We start from the raw sequence: 24,272 nt of genomic DNA, 5'->3' as shown, positions 1-24,272 counted from the left end.
TGTATTCCGAAGAGCAAAAAATAAAAATAAACACTAATAATTAAAACAATTGCTGCAAAAAAGATTGCAAAATTGGGTGTCATGTGGTTGACCCAACTTGCGACCGATATGACTTTGGACAGCAAACGGTAAAAGAGTTGGAAGAAACCTTTGAGGTCATCTAGCCCAACCCCCTGCTCACGCAGGAGACCAGCACTAAGGATTCAGTGACGTGCGGTGAGGGTTATGGCTGGGGAGGCTGGTGACGTCATCAGGAAGGCGGGGAATGGGACCACGTGTGCAGGAGGCTGAGGCAGCCTCAGCCTCCAGCACACGTGGTCCCATTCTCCACCTTCCTGAGTGAACATTAAGGGGACCGCGGAGTGCACTGATCCGCGTAGCATTGCTTCCTCCACCGGTGCCAGTCCCTTCCCCCCCCCCCACTCCTTCAAGGTCTCCCACCAACCCAAAGCCTGATCCCCAGCTCCCTCGGGCAAGGCTTGAGCGGGGTGGATGGGAAAGCAACGAAAGGGGCTGTGCTTTCACCCCGCTCAAGCCTTGCCGCCTGCAGCCACCGCCCGCCCTCGCTGCACCTTTCGTTGCTTTCTCATTCAGGCGGCTGTGCTTTCATGCCTTTGTCCTCTGGCAGCGCCAACATTTCTGCCTCCGCCCTCCGCAGCTCCCGGGGAACCCAGTCGCTTTCGTGCCTTCGTCATCCGGAAGCGCCGACAACATTTCTGCCTCCGCAGCTCCCGGGCGCACCCGGACGGATGTATATAATATTATAATATTATATATATATAGTATATAATATTATATACTATTATTTCATGAAGAGAGGTGAGGCCCTGCTTCCCCTGCCTCCCCTGACCGCACGTCCCTGTAGGGATTCGAACCACCGAACTGTCGCCCTTTCTGATCAACAAGCTCAGTGTCTTAGCCACTGAGGCATGAGAAGTAGGTTTCATTAAGTCGTTAAGTTGAGGATTATCTACAGAGTTTGTTTTCCTGTGGCCCCTTGGTACATGCCATGGCCCCCATTATGTTTTTCACCTGTGGGCCCCTGGAGATCTCCTGGGACCCCAGGATACCATATGGTTTTCATCTGAGAATCACTGGAGCTGTTGATTCATATAATCTTTCATTGTGTTGACCTTTCCATGTTCCTGCTTCTTGCAGTTTACGTTCCCATTGTAATTCTTTCTTTGCGGCTTTGGGTTTGAGCACTCTTGGTGCACCCTCCTGTTGCGCCTCCACTCAACCTTCCCAGGAAAACCTTCCCATCGTAACCCTAACCCCTTCCCTAGATGGAGTCATTTGGCCAACTGACAAGAAAAGCAATGATCCGAAAAGGACCTATAAATATATTTGACTGAATGCGTTCCCAAGCAGGTCTGTGCATAAAACTCTGAAATGGGGACTGAACATTTTTATGTTGTTTTGGTAGATTGATATAAACTCATGAATGTGAAAATGACATCGCTTAGCACAAGAAAAGTAAAATAAAAGGAATGCTAATAAGAGTGAACTCTATTAATATATTCATAAGAATTTGTTAACGGATGAATGTTAATTAATCCATTTGTTAATAAAAAAATCTGCAGGTCGTCTCCTGTTTGAACTCTAGATATTTGCACACATCCCCCCATTTGGTGAAACCTTTGCCAATCTTCTTTTTTACATTTCCTTGACTTGTAATCAAGTCTTAGTGAAACTGAAACTAAACATACAGGTAGTCCTCGATTTACAACAGTTCATTTACTGACTGTTCCAAGTTACAAAAGCACTGAAAAAAGTGACTTTGGATCATTTTTCTCACACTTATACCCTTGCAGCACCTCCATGGTCACATGATTTATATTGGGATGCTTGACGACTGACTCACATTTATGACGGTTTCAGTGTTGCGAGGCGATGCAATCATTTCTTCGCGACTTTCTGACAAGCAAAGTCAAGGGGGAAGAGGGGTTCGCTTAACAACCATGTTATTAACTTAAGAACTGCAGTGATTCACTTAACAACTGTGCGGCAAAAAAAGGGTGTAAAATGGGGCAAAACTCACTTAAATTTCGCATCAACATAAATTTTGGGCTCAGCTGTGGTTGTAATTCCAGAACTGTCTGGAATTCTCCCTCCATCTCTTCACTACTGTAAACCCTTTGGGTAAAAAACCTCCTTTCCTGGATTCTGTAAAGACAACAATATGCTGAAATGCTCTTTTGTAATATCCAATAAGTCATTTGAGCCTCAGGATACACAGAACGAGGGACGCGGTGGCTCAGTGGCTAAGACGCTGAGCTTGTCGATCAGAAAGGTCAGCAGTTTGGCGATTCGAATCCCTAAGTGCCGCATAGTGGAGGGAGCTCCCGTTCCTTGTCCCAGTTTCTGCCAAGCTAGCAGTTCGAAAGCATGTAAAAAATGCGAGTAGAAAAATAGGAACTGCCTTTGGTGGGAATGTAACAGCGTTCCATGCGCCTTCGGCATTTAGTCATGCTGGCCACATGACCATGGAGACGTCTTGGGACAGCGCTGGCTCTTTGGTTATGAAACGGAGATGAGCACCGCTCCTACTAGCACATATGTGCAAGAGGAACCTGTACCTTTATTCACGTAACATGCCTAGTCCTGTTAGTAAAAGCAACGTTGGCTCCATTTGCAAAACATGCTAAGGTTGACTTGAGTTCCTCTAAATTTGTCTCTCTGTGTAGCTAGGGGTGTTATTGTATGTAAAACCAGCCAGATTGATTAATTTATGCTTTGGTACATTACGTCACCCCAAAAAACGGGTGAATTCAAAAACCAGGTTATTCACACCACACACTGAGTCACAAACCAGCCAGCGCCATTCAGCTTGGATCGTTGTGTGTTGCTGACTCATAAAGTCAAATTTCTAGTTCAAGGGATGGTGCAAACCTTGGATGAAGTATGTGAACATTGTGTCTAATGCTTCAAGTGAAATTAAATATATAATAATAGGGCTGGCCCTAGTTCCCAGAAGTTAAACAAGAAAAATCTTAAGTAAGCAGCAATGCATATGTGTAAGGAGACTTGCCGCGTACAATATTCTGGCAAGAATATGACAAGAGTGCAGGAAAGATCCCCCTTTTTCAAAAAGATCAGATCTGCCAGAACATCCATCCTCTCCATTCGGGTTTCCATCTAAGTTATGCTTGCCCCTGAATACTAAATATTTCTAGTGTCGGAAGAAATGTCCTTCTGGGTTCAGTTCCAAGTGGGGAAAAAGACACTGGAAACATGGAGGTTGCTTGGAAAGATGGTTTTAATGGTGGACAGGATCACATAGGCTTGACTCCTGAAGAGGAGGATCCCATGCTTCCGGATGTTGGGTGAAGAAGAAAAAGAGGCTGAGATGGTGAAAGTTCCTGGTTTTATGCCCTCTCTGGCCTTTTATCTTGAGCTTGTATTCTGATTGGTTGTCAGGCTCCCAGGGGGCCAATCAGGGGCAACTCTCTAGGCTGTGTTTTGAGTCCAAGTTTGGTTGAGCATTGGGTCTTCCCAGGTGCCCTGTGGTGAGATGGGTAAAGGGCTAATACTATCATGCCTTAATCCCATCACCCCGGAGCTGAAGGGGGAGATTTTAGTTATGTAGAATAGACTGGCTCGGGCATTTCAATGGCCCTTTGACAAAGGAGGGGGTTATTAAGAGTGAGTCTGCTTCCTGCCTAAAAACATGTTTCTCCATTTCTGATCCAGGGATATATAATGTTCTGCCTTTTCAATCTTCCCCAAGATATTTCATTTTTCTAGGAGAGGTGTTTTTTTTTTTTTTTTAAACTTCCTACACTAGCTTCTGCAACCTCCACCTTCAAGGCATTTGTCACAGAGTCCTGCTTTGGGTGAATGAGCAGAGACAAACAGGCAGACATACGTCGGAAACATCACGGCGCTTGCACCAATACAAATCAGCTGTCCTTTTCCCTGTATTTCAGATAAACCTTTCACTATTTCTTAGTGTTGGAAGAAAAGTGCCTCTGGGTTCAGATCCAAGTGGAGAAAAAAAGACACTGGAAACATGGAGGCCGCTGGTAAAAATGGTTTTAACGATGGACAGGACCACATGGTTTGAGGTCCTGGGGAAAAGGGGGATCCCATGCCTCGAAGATGTTGGAGAAGAAGAAAAAAAAAAGGCTGGCTTGCTGAGAGTCCCTGTTGGGCCTCTGTTGGGCCTCTGTTGGGCCTCCCGCTCCTGTGCAAGAAATGCACTCCAGTTGGCCATGGAGCCATGCAAGGGCAACTCTGTAGGCTGTGCTTTGAGTCCAAGTTTGGTTGAGGCTTGCTGGGTGGCGATGTAACTATTATGGCTCTGCCTGTAGATCAGTGGTGGGTTCAGGATGCTGTTTCAACCGGTACGGTTGCAACGGGCGCAGTGGCGTACACATGGATGCGCGCTGCGCGAGTGCAGACACCCACAGCACACACATGCATCTCAGCCCCTCCAGCTGCTCAGCAGAGCGTCACACCGTCCGCGTGCACGGAAGCGCCGAAGACTTAAAAGACCGGTAAGGAGCTCAGGCGGGTGGGTGGGCCTTCCGGAGCACCGTACTGGAACGGTATCCGGTGCTCCAGGCAGGCTCCGGTACGCCCGTACTGGGGTGTACCACCTGCAATCCACCACTGCTATAGATCTTTGTTATGTAGAATAGACTGGCTCAGGCCTTAATGGCCAATTGACAACGATGGGGGCTATTAAGAGTGAGTCTGATTCCTGCCTAAAAACATGTTTCTCTGGCCCAGGCCTTAATGGCTCATTGACAAAGGGGGTGGGGGATGAGTTTCTTCCTCCCTTTTAATAGGAAATATTCTGCCCTTTTCCTCTTCCGCCCCCGTCGCTCTCCCCGCTCTTCTTAAAATATTTCATTTTCCTAGGAGAGGGGTGGGTGCTAACTTCCTACAATAGGAAATTGGAAACAATGAAGTTCCCGGCTCAGTTCAGTAGAACTGATAAAATTACTTGTCCTTCCTTAAAAATGTCCCATGAAAGAAACTGTATTTTGAGAAAAATTAAGCCCTTAGGGATGTTTTTCTCTCTCCTAACTTGGGGTGTCATGCTTGCGGTATTTCAGCTCCATTTCAAGAGTACTTATTTATTTAGAGGTTGAATTTATATCCCAACAACCTTATTAGGTGGGTTGGGCTGACAGTTGGCTGCCAAGTGTCAAGCTTGAGGTCAAATAAGGACTTTAATGTTTAACTTTACATTAAAAGTCCAATCTTCACCTTTCAAAAACAGTGCTTTCACAAGTTATTTCCACTCTAATAAAGCAGAGTTCAAATTTCTGCACTACTACATGCTTATGCCTCCATGTGAACCCACAAACTCCCTCTTCTGACGTTCAAATAAATGCGCCACCCGTCATTCAGACATTCAACATAAACACGTAACTAAGAAGCCTTTAGGCCCTTCAGCAGAATGCCCCGCCCACAAACAGGGGAGGGGCTTCTCTACTTTTCCCCGTTTTCTTATTGGACACCCGAAGGGGAGAGCGAAGAACCGCTTGTATCCTAGCAACGGGAAATCAATCGCGCAGGCGCACCTTAGCCGCCAAAAGAGGGGATTTGCTGGCGCATGCGCCTTGCTCCCTCTCTTTTCTCTAACAGAAATGACGGCAGCGCTTCCCCGGTTTTTTTTTTTTCTTTACTGCTCCGGCCCCGTACCGATTCCCCTCCCTCTCGCCGGCGCACAGACGCATGCGCAGAACGCCCCCCTCCTCTCCCTCCTCTCCCTCTTCCGTCCCCGTCGCTCTCCCCGCCCGTCGCTTCCGAGGTTTTGTCGCTGGAGGATGACGTAGGCTTGCTGGGGCCGGTCGCCGCCGTGTAGGTTGTGGGAGCCTGACCCACGTGAGTCGTTGCCGAGGCGGTTGCCGGGTGCTGTCGCTCCGGGGAGAGTGTTGGGAGTGGGGGACGGGAGCAGGAGGTGGGGGGAGACCAGCCCTTCTCGGAGGCCGGGATGTGCCCAGCGACGAAGGTACGCGCGGCGGGAGGGGGCGTGGTGATCCGGGGGCTCGCGTGCCTTCCCCAGCCGCGCTTCCTGCGGGGGAGGGGCGGTGAGTCACGGGTGGGAAGGGCCGGCTTTCGGCCTAGTGGACACCCCCCCCCAATTCCTCCAGCCGGAATCCTCTTAGGGGCGGGGGTTCCCGTGGAAAGTGGGGGGTGTCTTTCCCCCTAACTTCTGGGGAGGGATTGCCTGGAAGGGTGGCGAGGATGGACGTCCATTGAGGGAAGCAGGTGCCTCCCCAGGCAGGTGGGGAAGGCGGTCGGGCGGGGGGGGGAGGCTCTGCGCTCCCAAAGGGCTTTGATTCGGGTCATTGAAATCTAGAATAGGAAGAGGAAGAGAGGAGAGAATAGAATAGAAGAGAATTCTTCATTGGCCAAGTGTGATTGGACACACAAGGAATTTGTCTTTGGTGCATAGGCTCTCAGTGTACATAAAAAGACAAGATACATTCATCAAGAATCATAAGATACAACACTTAATGAAAGTCATAGGGTAAAAATAAGCAATCAGGAAATCTATCCGGCAGAGGCACACACAGTACACCCCCCCCCCCCGGTTCTGATGAACCCAATAACCGTTTCCTTTCGGTTCAATTTTAAGGTGCCCACAAAAAAGCTCGGGGGGGGGGACTTTAATTTTTATTTAATGTATTATTTTGTCAGGCATGAATTAGATAACAGATGTAAGCATAAACATGATTATGAATACATGAAATGGATATGGACATTAGGACAGGGATGGTAGGCATGTTGGTGCGCCTATGCACGACCCTTACAGACTTCTTAGGAGTGGGGTGAGATCAACAATAGACAGTTGAAGGTTGAAGCTGTGGGGGTTTGAGCATTCCAGGCATTGACCACTCTGTTGCTGAAGTTGTATTTTGTGCAATCGAGTTTGGAGCGGTTTACCATAAGTTTGTATCTATTGTGAGCTCATGTGTTGTTGGGGTTGAAGCTGAAGTATTCATTGATAGGACATTGTAGCAGATAATTTTATGTACTAAGTTCAGGTCGGATCGAAGATGGAGAACTTCTAAGTTGTCACTAAGCCCAAAATTTCAAGTCTGGTGGCATCAGCTATTCTGTTGCGAGCAGAGGAATGTTTCTAATGAAATCTATCCGGATGATCTTGATAACCCCGGAGCATGATAACCGTTTCCTTGGCTTCGATTTTAAGATGTCCACACAAAAAAAAGCTCCTAGGGACTTGAGGCAACCAAACGAATATGGCTTCTTTCCCCAGGCAATCTCTCCCTCTCTTTCCTCAATAGAATCTGAAGGTCCAGCCATTTAGAGCCTGATGCTTTTTTTAAAAAAGGAGTCCTAACGCTGGTTATTGTGACTTCTGTTTATTTAGGATACTCGCTGCCAAATAAAACCCTACCTGCAAAAAAATTTTTTTTTATGGTTTCTCTGTGCTCTTAAGAGATATGTTGTAGTAGCAAGAACTGATTGGAGCTCTGACACAAAACACATCTGGTTGAGCTCTGGCCTCCCTCTCCTTCCATAATATTACTTGAAGCAAAAACATATTCTTTTCCTGTTAAATAACTGGCAGTCGGAATGGAACTAACACTTAGACTTATCTACCGCTTAATAGTCCTTTATAGCCTTATGCACATCTTTTTATTATTATTATCCAGTAATCTGCAGGAACGAAAACTTTCCCATAGAGGAACTATCGAAATTGACAGTGAAGGTTAGAGCTCCAGAAAGTAATGACTGTATATGCATGCTGGGGAGTGTTAGGGAAACTAAAAGAGATTGTGAATCAATGTTGTCTGCTGAGATTTCTTTTCACTATGGTGTGGAGAAGATAAAGGATGCAAAAAGGAGTGAAAATGATGATATATCTAATTTCAGAAAGAAGATTCGGAGAATATAAATACATGCTTATATAAAAGCATATTTTCAGTAAGGTAACAGTAAAATAAATGTTTCGTCTTAGATTTTCCAATGAAAAAATATCAGAATAGGATATATATATCCTATTGCAGGCAGTTTTCTGCCTGCATGGTCTTCTGTGATGAGCCGAAGGACAGAAAGAGGGAGTAGTGAGCTTCCTCCCATATTTAGGCATACCAGGGGTTGTAACACACATACATACATACATACATACATACATATGAAAGCAGGGGTGAGCATGAAATATGACAGCTGCTTTAAAGATATACAGACAGGGCTTTGTATCTTCTTTGAAGATCCTGATTAGAATTAAACCTGAAGGGAAGCAGGTGCACATTCAGGCTGCAAATTGTACAGAAATAAGCTGCTGATTGCAAGCAGATTTTGTGTTTTTTTTACTTTTTCTTTTCTGCTGAGAATTTTTTTCACAAGATGTCTGAAAAAGCTGCTTGGAAGTACTACTTGTATTTTTTCAAGGGCAAGCACTTTATTCCTCTTGGCTGCAGGGGAAAACCCAGAACTCTTTAAAGCACTTAGGTTCAATGCATTTTGCTATAGTTCCATTCAAGGAGGTGCGAAGATCCAGATCCTGCCCTCGTAATATTTGAGTTATTAAATAAAACTGATGATCAGGGTTGAAATTTAAATTAAATCAGACATTTAATTTATGGAACGTGCTTCCACAGGTTATGCTGACAGTTGCTAATGGGTGGATTTAAGGCGGATGAGACAACCTGTAAGATAATGCTGGTAGAAACTCCTAGTCAGGAGAAATCCCTTTGTGTCTTCTTTGTGGTTCTCAAGAGACCACCTGATGGGGTCATTATGGAACGTGGCGATTGATGTTGACGTGCATGGATGGTTGGTCTGATTCCACAGATTTTTACAGTGCTCAGAAAACGTCAAAAGCCATTTTCATATTTCAGAGGACTTTTACCGAATCCAGCGTGAAGAGATAGAACTGATGTAATGGTCACTGGTGAATATGCATGCTTGTACTGATTATACTGACATACTTAAGAAGCTGGATAAGAATAAATGGGTGAGCGTTACATTGGCAGCTTATGTGGAAACAACCATCTTGATTATCAAAGGGCTGCAGATGGAAGATTAGGAAGCATAAAGATTTTACATTATAAAATTCCGTTCGCCACAGCTATTTTGTAGGTGGAAGAGAACTAGATATGCTTAGGATCTGATTTGTTGGAAATTATTTTTAGGACAGTCTTTCCTCCATCTTTATTCTTTTCCCCTTGCATAAAGAAAAGTCTGGCCAAGAAAACCAGACACGGTCTTACCAGATGCTGATCAGTTTAATTCTAAAAACATGGAGACTTTCAAGTTCATAGTGCATGAAGTCAGTGGCTCTCAACGTTTTCTACACCACGGACCCTCTTTAAGTACCTTTTGTGGTCACGGACCACCAAGACCTAATTCAAGATTGAAATCATAACATTTGGTCCAAGCCTTCATGATCCCCCCGTGTTGACATCGCATCTGTGGACTACAGGTTGTGAACCACTGCATTTAGTTAAACAAAGAACTGCACCCTACTCCGTGTATGTTGAAAGTGGTATTGCAGGAAGAGCACAGGTGCTGGTAAATGCACAGTGTACTGCTTGCCTTCATAATCTGAGGTCTGGCATGTACTTACAAGTCAGATTGCTCTGACTTTGGGACAATGTCTATGTTGCAGCATATTTCTAGGGTGTGACAAGCTTGTAATTTAGCAATTTTAAACAGGCTAGTATTTAACAGCTTCCCTGACAGCCATAGGCAATAGGGAAAGTGATGCAGGAGGCTAGATGGAGCTCCAGTGCTGATGAACGAGTTGACTGGAAAAACAACAGATTGCTCCTTTGGTTCCCTTGCCATTTGCACAGGGAGAAATTCTTCCTCTGCAACCACCGGGGAAGGATCAGACAGTCCATCCTTTAGAGCAGGGGTCGCCAAATCTTCGGACCTCAGGGACCTCTAAATTCATAATTTCAATGTTTTAAAAAAGATGAATAGTATCTAGTGCAGCGATGGCGAACCTTTTTTGGCTCGCGTGGCATAAGTGGGGGGAGCGCAGGGGGGTCGTTTGCAGGCGTGCCGCACCCATAATTCAATATGTGACCCCCCTCCCCCAGTGCGCATGCGCGCACTACAGGTGCGACCCCCCCATTTTTGCATGCTTTTTTTGCCCTCCCCAGGCTCCAGAGGCTTTATATAAACAGCCTCCCCCGCCACCCCAGATGCCCTCCGAAGCAGTCAAAACGACCCTCCGAGCAAACCGGAAGTCTCCGGTTTTCTGGGAGGGTCATTTTGAGTGCTCCGAAGGCTTCAGGAACCTTCAGGAGGCTTCCCTGAAGCCTCAAGAGTAGTCAAAACAACCCCCCGAGCAAACAGGAAGTGACTTCCCGTTTGCTCGGAGGGTCGTTTTAAGCTTCAGGGACCTTCAGGAAGCTTCCCTGAAGCCTCCGGAGCAGTCAAAATGACCCTCCGAGCAAACAGGAAGTCCGTTCCCGAACTTCCGGTTTGCCTGTAGGGCCGTTTTTTTGCACTCCGGAGGCTTCAGAGAAGCTCATGAAGCCTGCGGAAGGCTTCCAGGGGGCTGGGGGAGGCTCTTTTCACCCTCCCCGGGCTCCTATAAAGCCTCTGGAGCCTGGGGAGGGCGAAAAATGGCTTTAAAAAAGGGTGAACTCAGCTGGCCAGCGAGGGCATGCGCGCTGGCCAGCTGACAGGGCAACGCCTTGCGTGCCCTGACAAATGGCTCCGTGTGCCACCTGTGACATGCGTGCCATAGGTTCGCCATCTCTGATCTAGTGCAACATAAAAAATGCAAATGAGTTTTCTGCGGACCACCAAAATTTTCTCGTGGACCGTCCGTGGTCCACGGACCACCAGTTGGTGACCACTGCTTTTAAGGCTGATGACTTCTTTGTTAACATCTTGCAGGCTATAAATCTGATCTGATTTTTAAAGTTGAGTTTAGAATTTTGGTAGAAAGCCTTTTATGTTAAAAAGAAGAAGAAGTTTTGTGTGGAGTAGGAGATGGGCCTGTGACACTGAGGTGAAGGGGTAAGAAATCTGAATGATATGGATCCTGGTTTCTGCAAATTTTGAATGTAGCCTATTTTTATCACATTGCTGGGAAAACGGCATGTTTCAAGGCCAGGATGGCTTGGATTTAGTTTTACAAAGCCGAGCTGGTGGAGAATGAGCTCTCTTTTTCTACAGAAAGTGATGTCATGACATTATCCTCATTTACGATTGAGAAGAATGAACTTAAAATGTGCAGTTCTCTCCTCTGCCAGTGTTATATTTTGGGAGGGATGAACGGAAGAAGGTTTTGAGTTGTGTGCAAACTTGTTGAAATGGTTTCGAACGATAACATCTCAGAATCTCAGCTACTTTTCCTCATTTCTGGGTAGAGCAGACATCTTCCAATTGTGTCTTTCAGATATTTTGATTTTAATTTCTGCGTACGGTGTGCATCCTGAGCAGATTTGAAGGGCAGCAAGTCAGAAAAGAGTTTTTGTAAACTGATATTCCAATTTGTTTTTGAAATGCGTTCGTTGTTTTTCTTCTGAATTTTAGAGCAGTCATGACTCAACAGCTGGATTAAAGTGGAAGAAAGCTGAATATAGTCCATCTCCAATCATTTTTTTTGGGGGGGGGGTACTTTTTTACTTCTCCAGAACATTGTGCTGCAATATTGTTTTAATACCTTTATATTTTTGTGATTATTATGCCGTTCCATGTAGCAAAACTGCTTAGATAACTAGAGTTCCCCACACTTTCCAGTAGTTCTCCTGGCACTGAATAATTGCCCACTTCTGCTTGTGTTGCTTTTGTTACTTGCCAATATGTGGTCAGTCAGTAACTGTTTACACAAGAATAAAACGTACAGTTTTCCAGAAGTGTGCTGTTTAGCAGACAAACATTTTCAACAAGAGATTACTAATAATTGACTTTTAAATATATAAAGCATGTGAAACCATGTATAGTCTTCCGATATTTTGGACCTTTGAGAAAATAGCTTGACTAACTGCCAGGAAAATTTCTTACAGTTAAACCTTGGTAAAGTGAGTAGAAAACGTTTCAGAATTTCTATTGTTTGCAGTTCCTTGGGGGAAAAAAACCTAAGCCAGTGCTATATATTATTTGATACCAAGCATCAGCTTTCTGAAACAGAAATAATAGCATTCTCTGTGTGTAAGTTTAAAATTGGGGATCTTCACATATTCGCCTGATTGATTGATTTAGGGAAAGGGCCTCAAATCATAATTTCATTTCAGGTGAATTTTCTGTTGTCGACTTTCGTTAAAAAGACAGCAACAAAATTTTAATCAGTTTGCATGTTTGGAACCATTACAGGTAGTCCTCAACTTACCGCCATTCATTTAGTGACCGTTCAAAGGTCATAAAGTGGGGCAAAATTCACTTAACTCATTTAGCAACAGAAATTTTGGGCTCAATTGGAGTAGTAAGTCGAGGACTACCTGTATGTAAAGTGGAATCAAGATTACAGCTAAAATCTTTCCTTTTTAATGGCAAGGATATACAAAAAGCATACATTCAGGAAAATTGCCTAGAAACTAACGTAGTTATTTGTAAAATGTAAAACTTGTAAAAGTATGTTCCAGAAAAATAAAGCTTGGGGAAAAGAATACCGTATTTTTCAGACTATAAGACGCATCGGTGTATAAGATGCACCAAGATTTTGAAGAGGTAAGTAAGAAAAAAAAGTTTTTTGTCCTCCACAGCCCCCAGGAGCACTCTGCAGGCTTCAGCAGGGTGGGGGAAGGCAACCCTCCCCTATTTTTGCGAAAAACGGGCGGAAAACCACCTGGGGGAAGGCAAAAACACTTCAGTTTTTTGCAAAAACGGCCTGGTTTTCGCCCATTTTTCACAAAAAAGAAATATGGGGGCGGGGCTTCAGGAGGCCAAAAATGGCTGTATTTGGTGTATGAGACGCACCAACATTTCCACACTCTCTTAGTGGAGGAAAAGGTGCATTTTATACTCCGAAAAATACAGTAGGTGTTTTGTTATTTTCATCATGGAAATTTGAAATAGTCCCTTTGCTTCTTTGTTTTATAGCAGTGAGCCACCAAGTAGGATGTGGTCTAGGCTAAGCACTACCACCACTCAACCTATAGAAAAATTGGGTAGGGGAGAGGTTTTTTTCCCCCCCTATTTTGAAACGCCCCTTTTTAACACTGGAAGAATAATTAAGCAACTTTTACAACCAATGCCTGTTTAAAGCATCCATCAGAAAACAGATACCAAAGAAGCAAGAGCAATAGACTCATACAGTACCTTCGACATAACAACAACAAAAAATTGTCTTGCTGCTTCTTTCTGATGCAGATGTTTGCACAGTTAACATTTTTCCTGTTATTCCTCCAAAGCTTAGCAAAGAGATAAACCTACGTAATTTTCTGCATGGCATTTGTGAAGCTGAAAACCCAGTAGTAGTGTTACTTAATTCTATTTTGCAAAATTTGTGGACTACCCACTCGAGACGTGCCAGTGAATAACGAAGCAAGGATAAATCAGAACACAATAATAATCAGAATATTAAAAATCCGATAGTCCATATACTAAAGCCAAGGCAGGCACCTGCAAATCATTCAGGCTGAAGGCACATTTGAAGCTTACAATAATACAAAGGAAGAAAAGGAAAGCAGAACTAAAATAATAGAATAAAATAAGCCCTGACAAAGGAGCGCAATGAAAATAATACAATATTTATATTCCGCCTTTATTATTTTTATAAACAATGCAAGGCGATGAACATACTTTAATACTCCTCCCTCCTCCTATTTTCTCTACAACAACAATTCTGTGAGGTGGGTTGGAATGAGAGAGAATGATTGGCCCAAAGTTACCCAGATAGCTTTCAGGCCTAGGAATGGATTTATACTCAGTTTCTTGGTTCCTAGCCTGATGCCTTAACCTGCACATTTTGGAGTTAGAGCATTCTAGAAAGCAGAAAATGTTAGGGATAGCAATAGTGTGTTACAAACCATGGACTTCTTCACTTCCTTTAAATATGTGCAGTTTCTCTAAAGTACCATGTGGCAGCCTGCCTACTTTTGTGGTCCTAAAATAGAGCATGAGGAAGCAGCAAAGTGCTGCTTTTTCAGTCCCCATTTTACATGTTTCCATCCCTTTTGAATAGCGAACGTTGGAGGTACTTTGAGTTTTGATCATTAAATACACATCCATTTAAAGCTCAGAACATACCGTTTTGGATTGGCGCCTTGTTACAAAATGATTTAAACACACATTTCAGTTACACTATTAATCCAGATTGGAGGAATAAGCATCACACCCAGTAAGGTGGGGGGGGGGGGAGAACCCTCATGATTTTTTAGAAATCTTGTACTGCTGAACAAGCGTAATTTTATATCCTGTGAGTTGTGTACGTTCAGGATGGTGTTGCAATTTTGCAATCCTCCATTTTAGCTGTCTCTCTGCCTTCAGAGGAATTAAAAAGGAATGTTCTTTTTTTTTTTTTTACTTATCAAGCACCTGGTCTTTTCATTTTTGTAAACCAGTTCAGAAGATTTCCCTTCTTTCTGGCCATCAGTCCTTTTTTTTCACACACACCCCTTTTTTTTTTTACCCCGAGATTCTTTTTTATTATTACTGCAAGGTGGGGTTGAATGAGCTCTGCCCTGATTAGCTCTCAGTGGTAAAGATGACCTTGATAGGACAAAAGCTGATTGCTTCGGTCACCTGCTGTAATAAAAGACCAGCTCACCTTTGTTCGGCTCCTACATTACATATCACCACAGTATCAGTACAGAGGGCTTTGAGACTGGTTTACTAAGGTCTGGGAGTGATGCCTCCAAAGGACGAGACAGTTATACATAAATGGCAATGATTGAGTCATGTCGGCCGCGGTTACGGATGTAGTCTTCGATCTAAATGGTGCAGTATTGGGATTTTGAGTTCGAATAGCCAGTTCAGTTTTTGGTACCTGATTTAAGGCTCCTAACAACAACGATCCGAAATATCTGAAGGACATTTGTGGGAGGCGGGGTGGTGGCTGGGAAGGAGTGTGAATGGATAGGGTAGAAGAGACAGCTCTGAAGAAGGAGATGATTAAAACTGTGTGGGCGTGAGATTGTAATCAGGTCATCATTTATAGAACAGATTTCAAGTGTTCAAATCGAGTGCTCTTCCCATACGCCTTGAAATAAAATTAGATCACTTCCCCGCTTTATTCCTGTAATAGGTTACTGTAAATAAGACCATTGTCTGGATGCGCAGTGGTTTGCCTAAGGATGCCTAGCAATTTCATGGCTGAGATACAGGTAGTCCTCGTCTTACAACCACAGTGGAGCCCAGCATTTCTGTTGTTAAGTGAAACATTTATCAAGTGACCTTTGTTCCATTTTCTTGCCACCGTTGTTAAGTGAATCGCTGCAGTTAGCTAAGTTAGTAACACGGTTATTTAGGGAATTGGGCTTCTCCATTGATTTTGCTTGTCAAAAGGTCACATCACCTTGGGACACAGCAACGGTCAAAGGTATGAACCAGTTGTCTGTTCGGACCTCGGCTTCCCCAGCAGCATGCAGCTGAGTCCTCGTCCCGATAAGCCTCTTTTATTTAATTTACAGTGAATTCTTCTCCAGCAAAGTCTTTCCTCTCCCACAGTCTTTCAAGATAGTTCACAATTACTGACCTTTATCAGGCTTGGAGAGTGGCCAGGCCGATATCTTTCAGACACTGCAATACTTGGCAAGAATGCAGGAATGAACTAATTGTCTCCTGCTAACACCCCTCCCCTTTTGCTCCTCTTTTATTCCCTATGGGAGGGGCCATTAACTGTCCACCTGTGGCCTTACTCCCAAGTCGACCCCTGTTCCTTAGCTGTTCCTTTTGGCAACTCTGCATATGCGCATACTGGGAACAGACTCTAGTTATTTGTCTGCCTCACTGATGTCCGACTCTGAAGGCAGCTGATAACTGGCATACGGCCCTGGCCCCCTCTCTGCCCCCGACACAGAGCCCTCATCAGAGCCTTCCCCAGACTCCAGGACTGGCCCATGTTCCTCCCCAACCTCCTTATTGTCTGAATCTGCTGCCAGCTCCGCTGGTGAGCCACACCACTGCCAAGCATCTGAATTTTGATTACAGGATCATGGGGATGCTGCAACCGTCGTAACTGTGAAAACGGTCATGCCACTTTTTTCAGTGCTGTTGTAACTTTGAAGGGTCTCTAAATAAACTGTTGTAAGTCGAGGACTGCCTGCATTTGAATTTAATATTTGGTGTCTATTAGGGTAGAAGTCTTTTAAGATAATCTAATACCGTGATGGCGAACCTGTGGCACCCATGCCCGAAATGTCACGCAGGGACATGTCTTGCACGCACGGCCTCGCCCGTTCTTCTTGGTTTCTGGCTCGTGTGTGCGTGTGACAGCTGGCCTTCATGCGTGCGGCAGTGCCAGAAACTGAGGAGCTGATCTTCCGTTTTCTGGCGTGCGGGCTAGCGGATCATTGGGCATGCATGCGCACCGGAAACCGGAAGTGTGCACGCCAGAAACCGGAAGCGCGTGCTGGAAACTGGAAGTTCATTTCCTGGTATGCGTATGCCCCCTGGACAGCTCCTCTTCCAGTTTACATCTCTGACGAGCACCCATGCTTCCTTTTTGGCACAGTGCCGAAAAGGTTCGCCATCACTGGTTTAATATATTTGGATAAACATGAAAATGTGGAGGCAGTTTTGAGGCCCAAGATAGTGGGGGGAAAAACCAACCATTTGAGGCAAAAGCAGGGCTTCCGTGAAAATAGGGTGCGGTTGGGAATTGGCATAAAGCAGAGGAAGGGATTAGGTTCTGTATTCCAGTAATTCTACCAATAAGCCCGGGCGCAAGGCTGCTTGTGACCTATTCATAGGTTTTAGCAATAGCACTTAGACTTATATCCTGCGCTTTACAGCCCTCTCAAAGCAGTTTACAAGTCAGCATATTTGCCCCCAAAGATCTGGGTCCTCATTTTACCCACCTCGGAAGGATGGAAAGCTGAGTCAACCTTTCAGCTGGTCAGGATCAAACACCTGGCCATGGGCAGAGTTAGCTTGCCGTACTGCAGTCTAACCATGCAATGCCACTGTGGCTGCATGGTGAGAATGTGCCACCACAACTCTTCTTTAGAAAGGAAGTTATTAATACTGTAGGGCCCCTTTGTGACCCCCACTTAGAAATGGTACATCTTTCTTTTAGGGAGGAGATTCTAAACTAAGCCATTACAGATAGTCATCAACTTATAACAGTTTGTTGTTGTGGCACGCCAGCGGCCAGCAGAGCTGGCAGCAGAGTTGGACAGTGAGGAGGTTGGGGAGGAGGATGGGTCAGTCCTGGATTCTGGGGAAGCCTCTGATGAGGGTGTGCATTGGAGGCAGAGATGGGGCTGAGGCCGTCTGGCAGTGATCAGGTGCCTACGGAGCTAGAGAGCAGTGAGGCAGAGGAACAGCTGGAGCCTGTTCCCAGTGTGCGCATGCGCAGAGCTGCCAGAAGAGAAGAACAGCTCAGAAATCAGGGTCGACTTGGGAGTAAAGTCACAGGTGGAAGGTGATTGGCCCCTCCCATAGGAAATAAAAGAGGAGCAAAAAGGGAGTGGGATTTTGCAGGAAACAATTCATTCGTTCGTTCATTTCAGGAGTGTGAAGATCTGTCCGTGAATCTCAGAGACTGTGCCAAGCCTTTCCTTGCACAGCACCTCATTTGGGAAAATATTTAGATGGCAGCTTTCCAAGCCAGATAAGGTCTGTGGTCATAAATTCACCTTTGAAAGACTGTTTGCCAGGCCTTTGCTGAATGTGAATGAGAGGAATTCACATTTCATTTAATAAAAGGGGTTTTGTCAGGAATGTGCTTCGTAGTTTTTGGGGAAGCCTAGTTCAGAACTTTTGTTTAGTTGTTCATTCGCTTAAAACGGCAATGACTTACGACCGTTTTCATACAACATCCCCATGGCTATATAATCGAAATTCAGATGCTTGGCAACTGGTTCATGTTTATGACAGTTGCATTGTCCAGGTAACATGTGACCCCTTTTGCGACCTCCTGACAAACGGTCAACGGGGAAACCACATTTCATTTAAAAACTGGACAACTAACTTAACAACTGCAGTGATTCACTTAACAACCATTGTAAGAAAAGTCATAAAATGGGGTGAAATTCACTTAACAAATGCCTCACTTTAACAACAGAATTTTTGGGCTCAGTTGTGGTTGTAAGTTAGTACTTAATTATACATTACTGGAGAAGGGTAAATGAGATAATCTCCATGTATTCTGTTGTGTAATTCTGTCCCTCTTTTTTTTCATTTGCAGCTTCACTTTGGGATCATAATGCTGCAGAAAAATGAAAGAGCATAGTCAAAACTTGCAGTGGAGAAGTCTGTTGCTGGCCAGTTGTCGAACATGGACTGCGGGACTTTGGGGGCCGAAGCCACGCTGCTTCCGGAGGAGGCGTCTGCCTCTACTTAGAAGAAGGAAGCGAAGCAATTTGACATCTTTCAAGGCGAAACAAACTAAACCATACAGAAGGAGGGCTCTTGTGCACCAGAGGAGTTGGATTCCTGATGCATTCTTCAATATAAATCTGCCAGTTGGATTTATTCAGAATTGCACATGTCCACAGAATAAATTCCAAAGCCCTTTCTCCAGCTGTGGAAGATCCTGTCCAGGGTCTAGGGGGCTTTGCAGGACACCTTGCCAGAGGGAGCTGTTGGCTAAATACATTGGCCTAGGGGTTGACTCAACGGTTTGTCAAGACAAGCCACACAGCCCTGAGGCCAGCATTACTGGTTTGTCGCTTAAAAGGCACAGTCTCGCTTCGAACAGGGGAGGCCGTCACAATGACGGAAAACAAAACAAAATCATAATTCTGAATAACTCTACGAGAAAATATTGTTGCCGAGGACTGAAGCAACATGGAACTGGCGGCCTCTTGATTGCCCGACGGCCTAAATTCAACCAGTGTACTTTAAAAAGATTCCCATTTATGATGCATAAAAAACTTTCTCTGGTTAAGTTTCGAATTAGAATTGCGAAATCTCTTCCCAAGCTTCGGAGAGGCAAAACGTGTCAGTTGAACAAAAACAAGCTGAGTTGGGCGGTGAAAGTGACAAGGGATTGGCAAGAGGCTCAGCAGGCGGAGGCCTTTGCAGGGGACCGCGCGGCCTCGCTTCCTTCACGGAAACCCAAGCGTAACTCTCCTTGGGACCTGTTCCGCATCTCCGATATGAACAGTAACATGCCAGGACCACTTATTGAGGAGAGTCGAACGTGCCGGCATGACGCTTGTCTTACGCAGGAGAGACTGTTCCATTGTAGGCAGCTCCATTATAAGAACCTGGCGCCCCGAGACCAAAACGGTATCGTGGAAACCTGCCTGCTTCCGGACTTGCAGAAAAGTCCTCCTTCCGGGACGGAGGCCCTGCCTAGGGCGGATGTAGGGGAGATGCCGTCCTTGGACAGCTGCCCCGAAGACATTTTCATCGCAACAGAAAAAGAAATCTCCGTTTCGGGGCACGACGAGGAAGATTCCAGACAGGTTTTGGGTTCCGACGAGGTGGTCCTGGAGTCCCCCAAGTTGGATTTGGGCACAAGCGATGACGGTTGCACTAACAGTCCTGTCACGGAGTCAGTCCAGAACGAAGACTGCCGTAGTCAGATGGAAGTGGAAGGGCCTATCGGCACGGACGTCTTTGGCACAGAGCTCTTAGATCACCTGTACTGTAAGAGCCCCCTGGACGAGCCTCTGAGAGGAGGAAGCACAGGACAGAAATCAGGGACTCCCAAAGGTGGCAAAAGGAGCAGCCAGAAAGTGTCTTGTGTCAATGATGAGCAATTGGCTGTGTGGCTCTGTGGTATTTGTCTATATTTCCCCCCTTAATGTTATTGAGTGTTTTGCTTGGTAGGTTGAGATTCAGATGCTGCCTGTAGAGTTGAGTCCCCAACTTTTCCGGGTTGGCAGCCCAGAGTGGGGGGAAGAGGGGACGGTTTTGTGGGAGGGGCAGATGCACCCGCGTGCCTGTGTGCGAATCGTGATTACAAGGGCACCACAAAAAGTGATTTACAACCAGTCCTCGCACTCAGGACATTTGCTGCAACTGGTATGTATTTATGATGCTTACACCATCTCTCGTCATCAGAACATGAAGCAGGCGTGAAATGCTACCGGTTCGGACCGGTTCGCCCAAACCGGTAGTAAAAATGGTACCTGTTCGCCCGAGCCGGCAGTAAAAAAAATGCTATCAGTTCGGGCGAACGGGTATTTCTGACGATCAGCTGTGACTTGCGATTTATATTACCATATTTTTCGTTGTATAAGCCGCACCTTTTTCCCTCAAAAAAGGTGGAAATCTGGGTGCGTCTTATACACTGAATACAGCATTTTTGGCCTCCTAAAACCCTTCACCAAAATGGCTGTGCATAGCCTTTAGGAGGCTTCCAGAGTGCTCCTGGAGCCTGGGGAGGGCAAACATGAGTGAAAAATGGGCTGTTTTTTGCTTGTTTTTGCCCCCCTCCATCCCGCAGGAGCACTTTACAAGCCTAAAGGCTATGCATGCCCCCCCTTTTTTTTAAGACAAAAAAGGGGCCCATTTTTTGCTGAAAACGGGCCATTTTTGGGAGGTCTGCCGTGCAAAAACTTTTCTTCTTAATTTGCCTCTTCAAAATCTTGGTGCGTCTTGTACTCCGGTGCATCTTATACTCTGAAAAATACGGTAGCTAGAATCGTCGGATTTCCTGCTTTCTAGCTAATTTAAATTGCGTGTCACAGCTGATCGAAGTCCTACGCATGCGCGCTCAAGTCACCTGAACCGGTAGCGAAGGTAAGTTGATTTCACCCCTGACATGAAGCTTTTGCAAGCAACTGCTTATAACCCAATTAATAATGCACGCAGCCCCTTTCAGTGTAGAAATATTAAATGGAATTGAGAGTTTAACAATATTTCCGTTTTAAACAACAACAAAGCAAATCATACCGATGCCTGTCTGCAACACGGAGAATGAAGGAGCATTTCTGAAATGTATGAGGGTTATGGTTTAGAGGTTTTATAACACACTGCTGCACAGAAGTATGTACTTGCTGACCTTGTGATTAAAAAGAAAACATTTGAGTATCGGTGACTAACTTCTGCTGTAGTCTGATTTTAGGTGGCCTGTAAAAATAAGCTCGGATCTTGCTCTTGCTGGGAAAAGGTGGCTTTGGGGTTGGCATTCAGAAACTTTTATGAAGCATTCTGCATTCATTTTCTATGCAGGCAGTCCTCGACTTAACAACAGTTTGTTTAGTGACCGTTCAAATGGCACTGAAAAATGTGACTTAGGGCCGTTTTTTCAAAGTTGCAACCTTTGCAGTATCCCCGTGATCATGTGATCAGAATTTGGATGCTTGACAAGTGACTCACATTTATGACCGTTGCTGTGTCTCTGGGTCATGTGATCCCTTTTGTGATGACCCGACAAGCAAAGTCAATGGGGGAGCCAGAATCACTTAACCCAGGGGTGTCCAAACTTGGCAACTTTAAGACTTGTGGACTTCAACTCCCAGAATTCCCCAGCCAGCTCTGCTGGGAGTTGAAGTCCACAAGTCTTAAAGTTCCCAAGTTTGGACACCCCTGTTGTAAGAAGTACAGGGAACTGGTCTTTGCTGGTTAATGGAAGATACTGGGCCAGCATTGACATAGGTGGGCTTTCTTAATTGTGGACTTAAGACCACAATAGAGTCCAAAATTTCCGTTGCTAAGCAAGGCAGTTTAAGTGAGTTTTACCCCATGTTATGACCTTTCTTGTTGTTAAATGAATCACTGCAGTTGTTAAGTTAGTAACACGGTTGTTAAGTGAATCTGGCTTCCCCATTGACATTGCTTGTCAGAAGGTCACATGACCCCAGGACACCGCAACCGTCATAAGCGAGCTAGTTTCCAAGCGTCCAAATTTTGGTCACTTGTCCAAGCTGCAATGGTCATAAACGTGAAAAACAGTTTTACACGTCAATTTTTACAGTACTATTTTAACTTTGGTTGCTAAACAAATGGTTTTAAGTCGAGGATTACAAAGGTATCCATGGGCGACTCAAGATGCATATTTAGGTTTTGCTAGTACAGATACCCTCCACTTAGATCCATTCGCTTGGCAGCCATTCAAAGTTGCAAGGGCTCTGCAACTGGTCCTCGCACTTACGATGCTTGCTGCAACTGCACGTATTGGTTGCAGCATCCCAGGGCCACCTGATGGCCATTTGTGACTTTCCTAGCCAGCTTACAGCAAGCAAAGTCAGTGGGGGAAGCCAGATTCACTTAACAACTGCAATGATTTGCTTAATTGTGGCAGAAGGGCATGGGACAACTCACTCAACACCTACTTTGCTCAACAGTGGAAATGGTTCCAATTATGATTGCAAATTGAGGATTACCTGTATGTTGTTGTTGGTTGCGAAGTCGTGTCTGACCCATTGTGACCCTGTGGACAACGTTCCTCCAGGCCTTCCTGTCCTCTACCATCCTCTGGAGTCCATTTAAGCTCACGCCTACTGCTTTGGTGACTCCATCCAGCCACCTCATTCCCTGTCGTCCCCTTCTTCTTTTGCCATCAATCTTTCCCAGCATCAGGCTCTTCTCTAGTGAGTCCTTCCTTCTCATTAGATGGCCAAAGTATTTGAGTTTCCTCTTCAGGATCTGGCCTTCTAAAGAGCAGTCAGGGTTGAGCTCCTCTAGGACTGACCGGTTGGATGGCCTTGCAGTCCAAAGGACTCGCAGGAGTCTTCTCCAGCACCAGAGTTCAAAGGCCTCCATTCTTTGGCGCTCAGCCTTTCTTATGGTCCAACTTTCACAGCCATCCATTGCAACTGGGAAAACCATAGCTTTGACTATACACACTTTTGTTGGCAAGGTGATGTCTCTGCTTTTTAATATGCTGCCTAGATTTGCCATAGCTTTCCTCTCCAGGAGCAAGCGTCTTTTAATTTCTTGGCTGCAGTCCCCATTTGCCTCTATATGAACTTGGAATAAAAAATATAGATTGATGGTAAAAAGAGCTTATTGTACCTTTGAAGCAAGGGGTATTCAAGTTCTGATAATTCAGGACCATTTCATAGCAAAAGGTAGAAATTGTAGGGAATATGTCTGTCTGTCTGTCTCTCTCCCTCTTGTTCCCTTCCATTGAGTCCCTTCGTTTGCAGACATATTAGAAAAAGTGAAGCAGAGAGGTCTGTAGAATTGCCAATGGATTTCAATGTGATGCGCCTCTACCGGTAACCAAACTAGTTTAGTCTTTTTTTTTAGATCGTTTTATTTTTAATGAAAACTAAGAATTTAGCAGGCTGCCAACAAAGCACGTTTTGATGTCCAGTAATGGTTCTGTCTCCACCTTCAAGATTCCAGAAGCTTTCTGTGTTAAAAAGAAAGGAGGGAGAAGTTACAATGGAGTGCTTTGTTTCCTGGTTTGCCTATTTCCCTTAAAAAAAGAAAGAGAGCGAAAGCTGACTTAAGTGATAGGAACCATGATGGGGTTAGAAAACAGGGCCTTCTTGCCAGTGGGTCTTTTCTGTTTGCCATGCTTATTGTGGCAAAGGCGCTATCTTTCAAAACTGTACTTTCTTTGTTTTTCCTTGAAGACGTTTCGCTTCTCACCCAAGAAGCTTCTTCAGTTCTGACTGAATGGTGGAGAACGGAAGGATTTATAATCCTTGCTGTCATCTGTTCGTTAGTTCTCTTTCTGTGAGTCATTGAGGCCACTTGGGGGTTTATCTCTGCCCTCAGGGTCACCTGAATCCTGTAGTCTGTTGCGGCATTGTGAATGCTCTTCATGTGTGAATGCTCTTAATTTTAAATTCCAAGGGTGTTGGTGGCTTAGTAAGATTGAAGTCCCTACAGTAAGTAGACAGGTGGACAAGTTGAAAAATAAATCGCAAAACTCTGATCAGACATGTGTTTGTCCAAATCCGTCTTTAAACCACAACAAAACGCTGCATTGCATTTTATGGGAGAGAAGTTGATTCTCATTTTAATGAGAATGTTCTATCTCAGTATGTGAATCCTAGTAGAGCTATTTGCCACTTGCAGTTCTCACAACTTTGCAGACATAACATGTATTACTGTGCAAACATTAATATGCAAAAGGAAGAGAGAAAAAGAGAGAGGGACATGCACAGAAGGCATATACGAAGAAATGCGCAGAAACGAATATATTAGCAAAAATAACTTGAGACAAAAATGTATAATAGTGGTAGAAACGGATGTTAAACTGCATTTATTCTTCCATGAATATAGAAACATAAAACTTCATTCTTAAAAGACAGGCTGAATGTGGAAACAATTCAGTATGGATTTAAGATGGGGAAATTGATTTATATTTG

The 24,272-nt window shown here is 44.8% G+C and overlaps 1 protein-coding gene across 2 annotated transcripts in view; it reads left to right on the top strand.

Moving 5' to 3' along the window:
• The first annotated feature begins 5,692 nt into the window (after positions 1–5,692).
• SENP5 (SUMO specific peptidase 5) overlaps positions 5,693–24,272 on the top strand; it is a 50,393-nt gene continuing 31,813 nt past the window's right edge. The window contains exons 1-2 of one of the 2 annotated variants that reach the window (XM_081953626.1): positions 5,693–5,838; positions 18,239–19,779. In XM_081953626.1, the coding sequence (XP_081809752.1) occupies positions 18,270–19,779 (1,510 nt within the window). In that variant the 5' untranslated portion in view covers positions 5,693–5,838; positions 18,239–18,269. Of the gene's footprint in view, positions 5,966–18,238; positions 19,780–24,272 lie in introns of both variants that reach the window. The other variant, XM_081953627.1, reaches the window with a different exon arrangement.

The sequence above is a fragment of the Natrix helvetica genome (assembly GCF_964273705.1).
Source record: "Natrix helvetica genome assembly, chromosome: 5".
Lineage (NCBI taxonomy): Eukaryota > Metazoa > Chordata > Lepidosauria > Squamata > Natricidae > Natrix > Natrix helvetica.
Note: the sequence above shows the minus strand (reverse complement) of the source record. Positions and strands in the feature narration are given on the sequence as shown.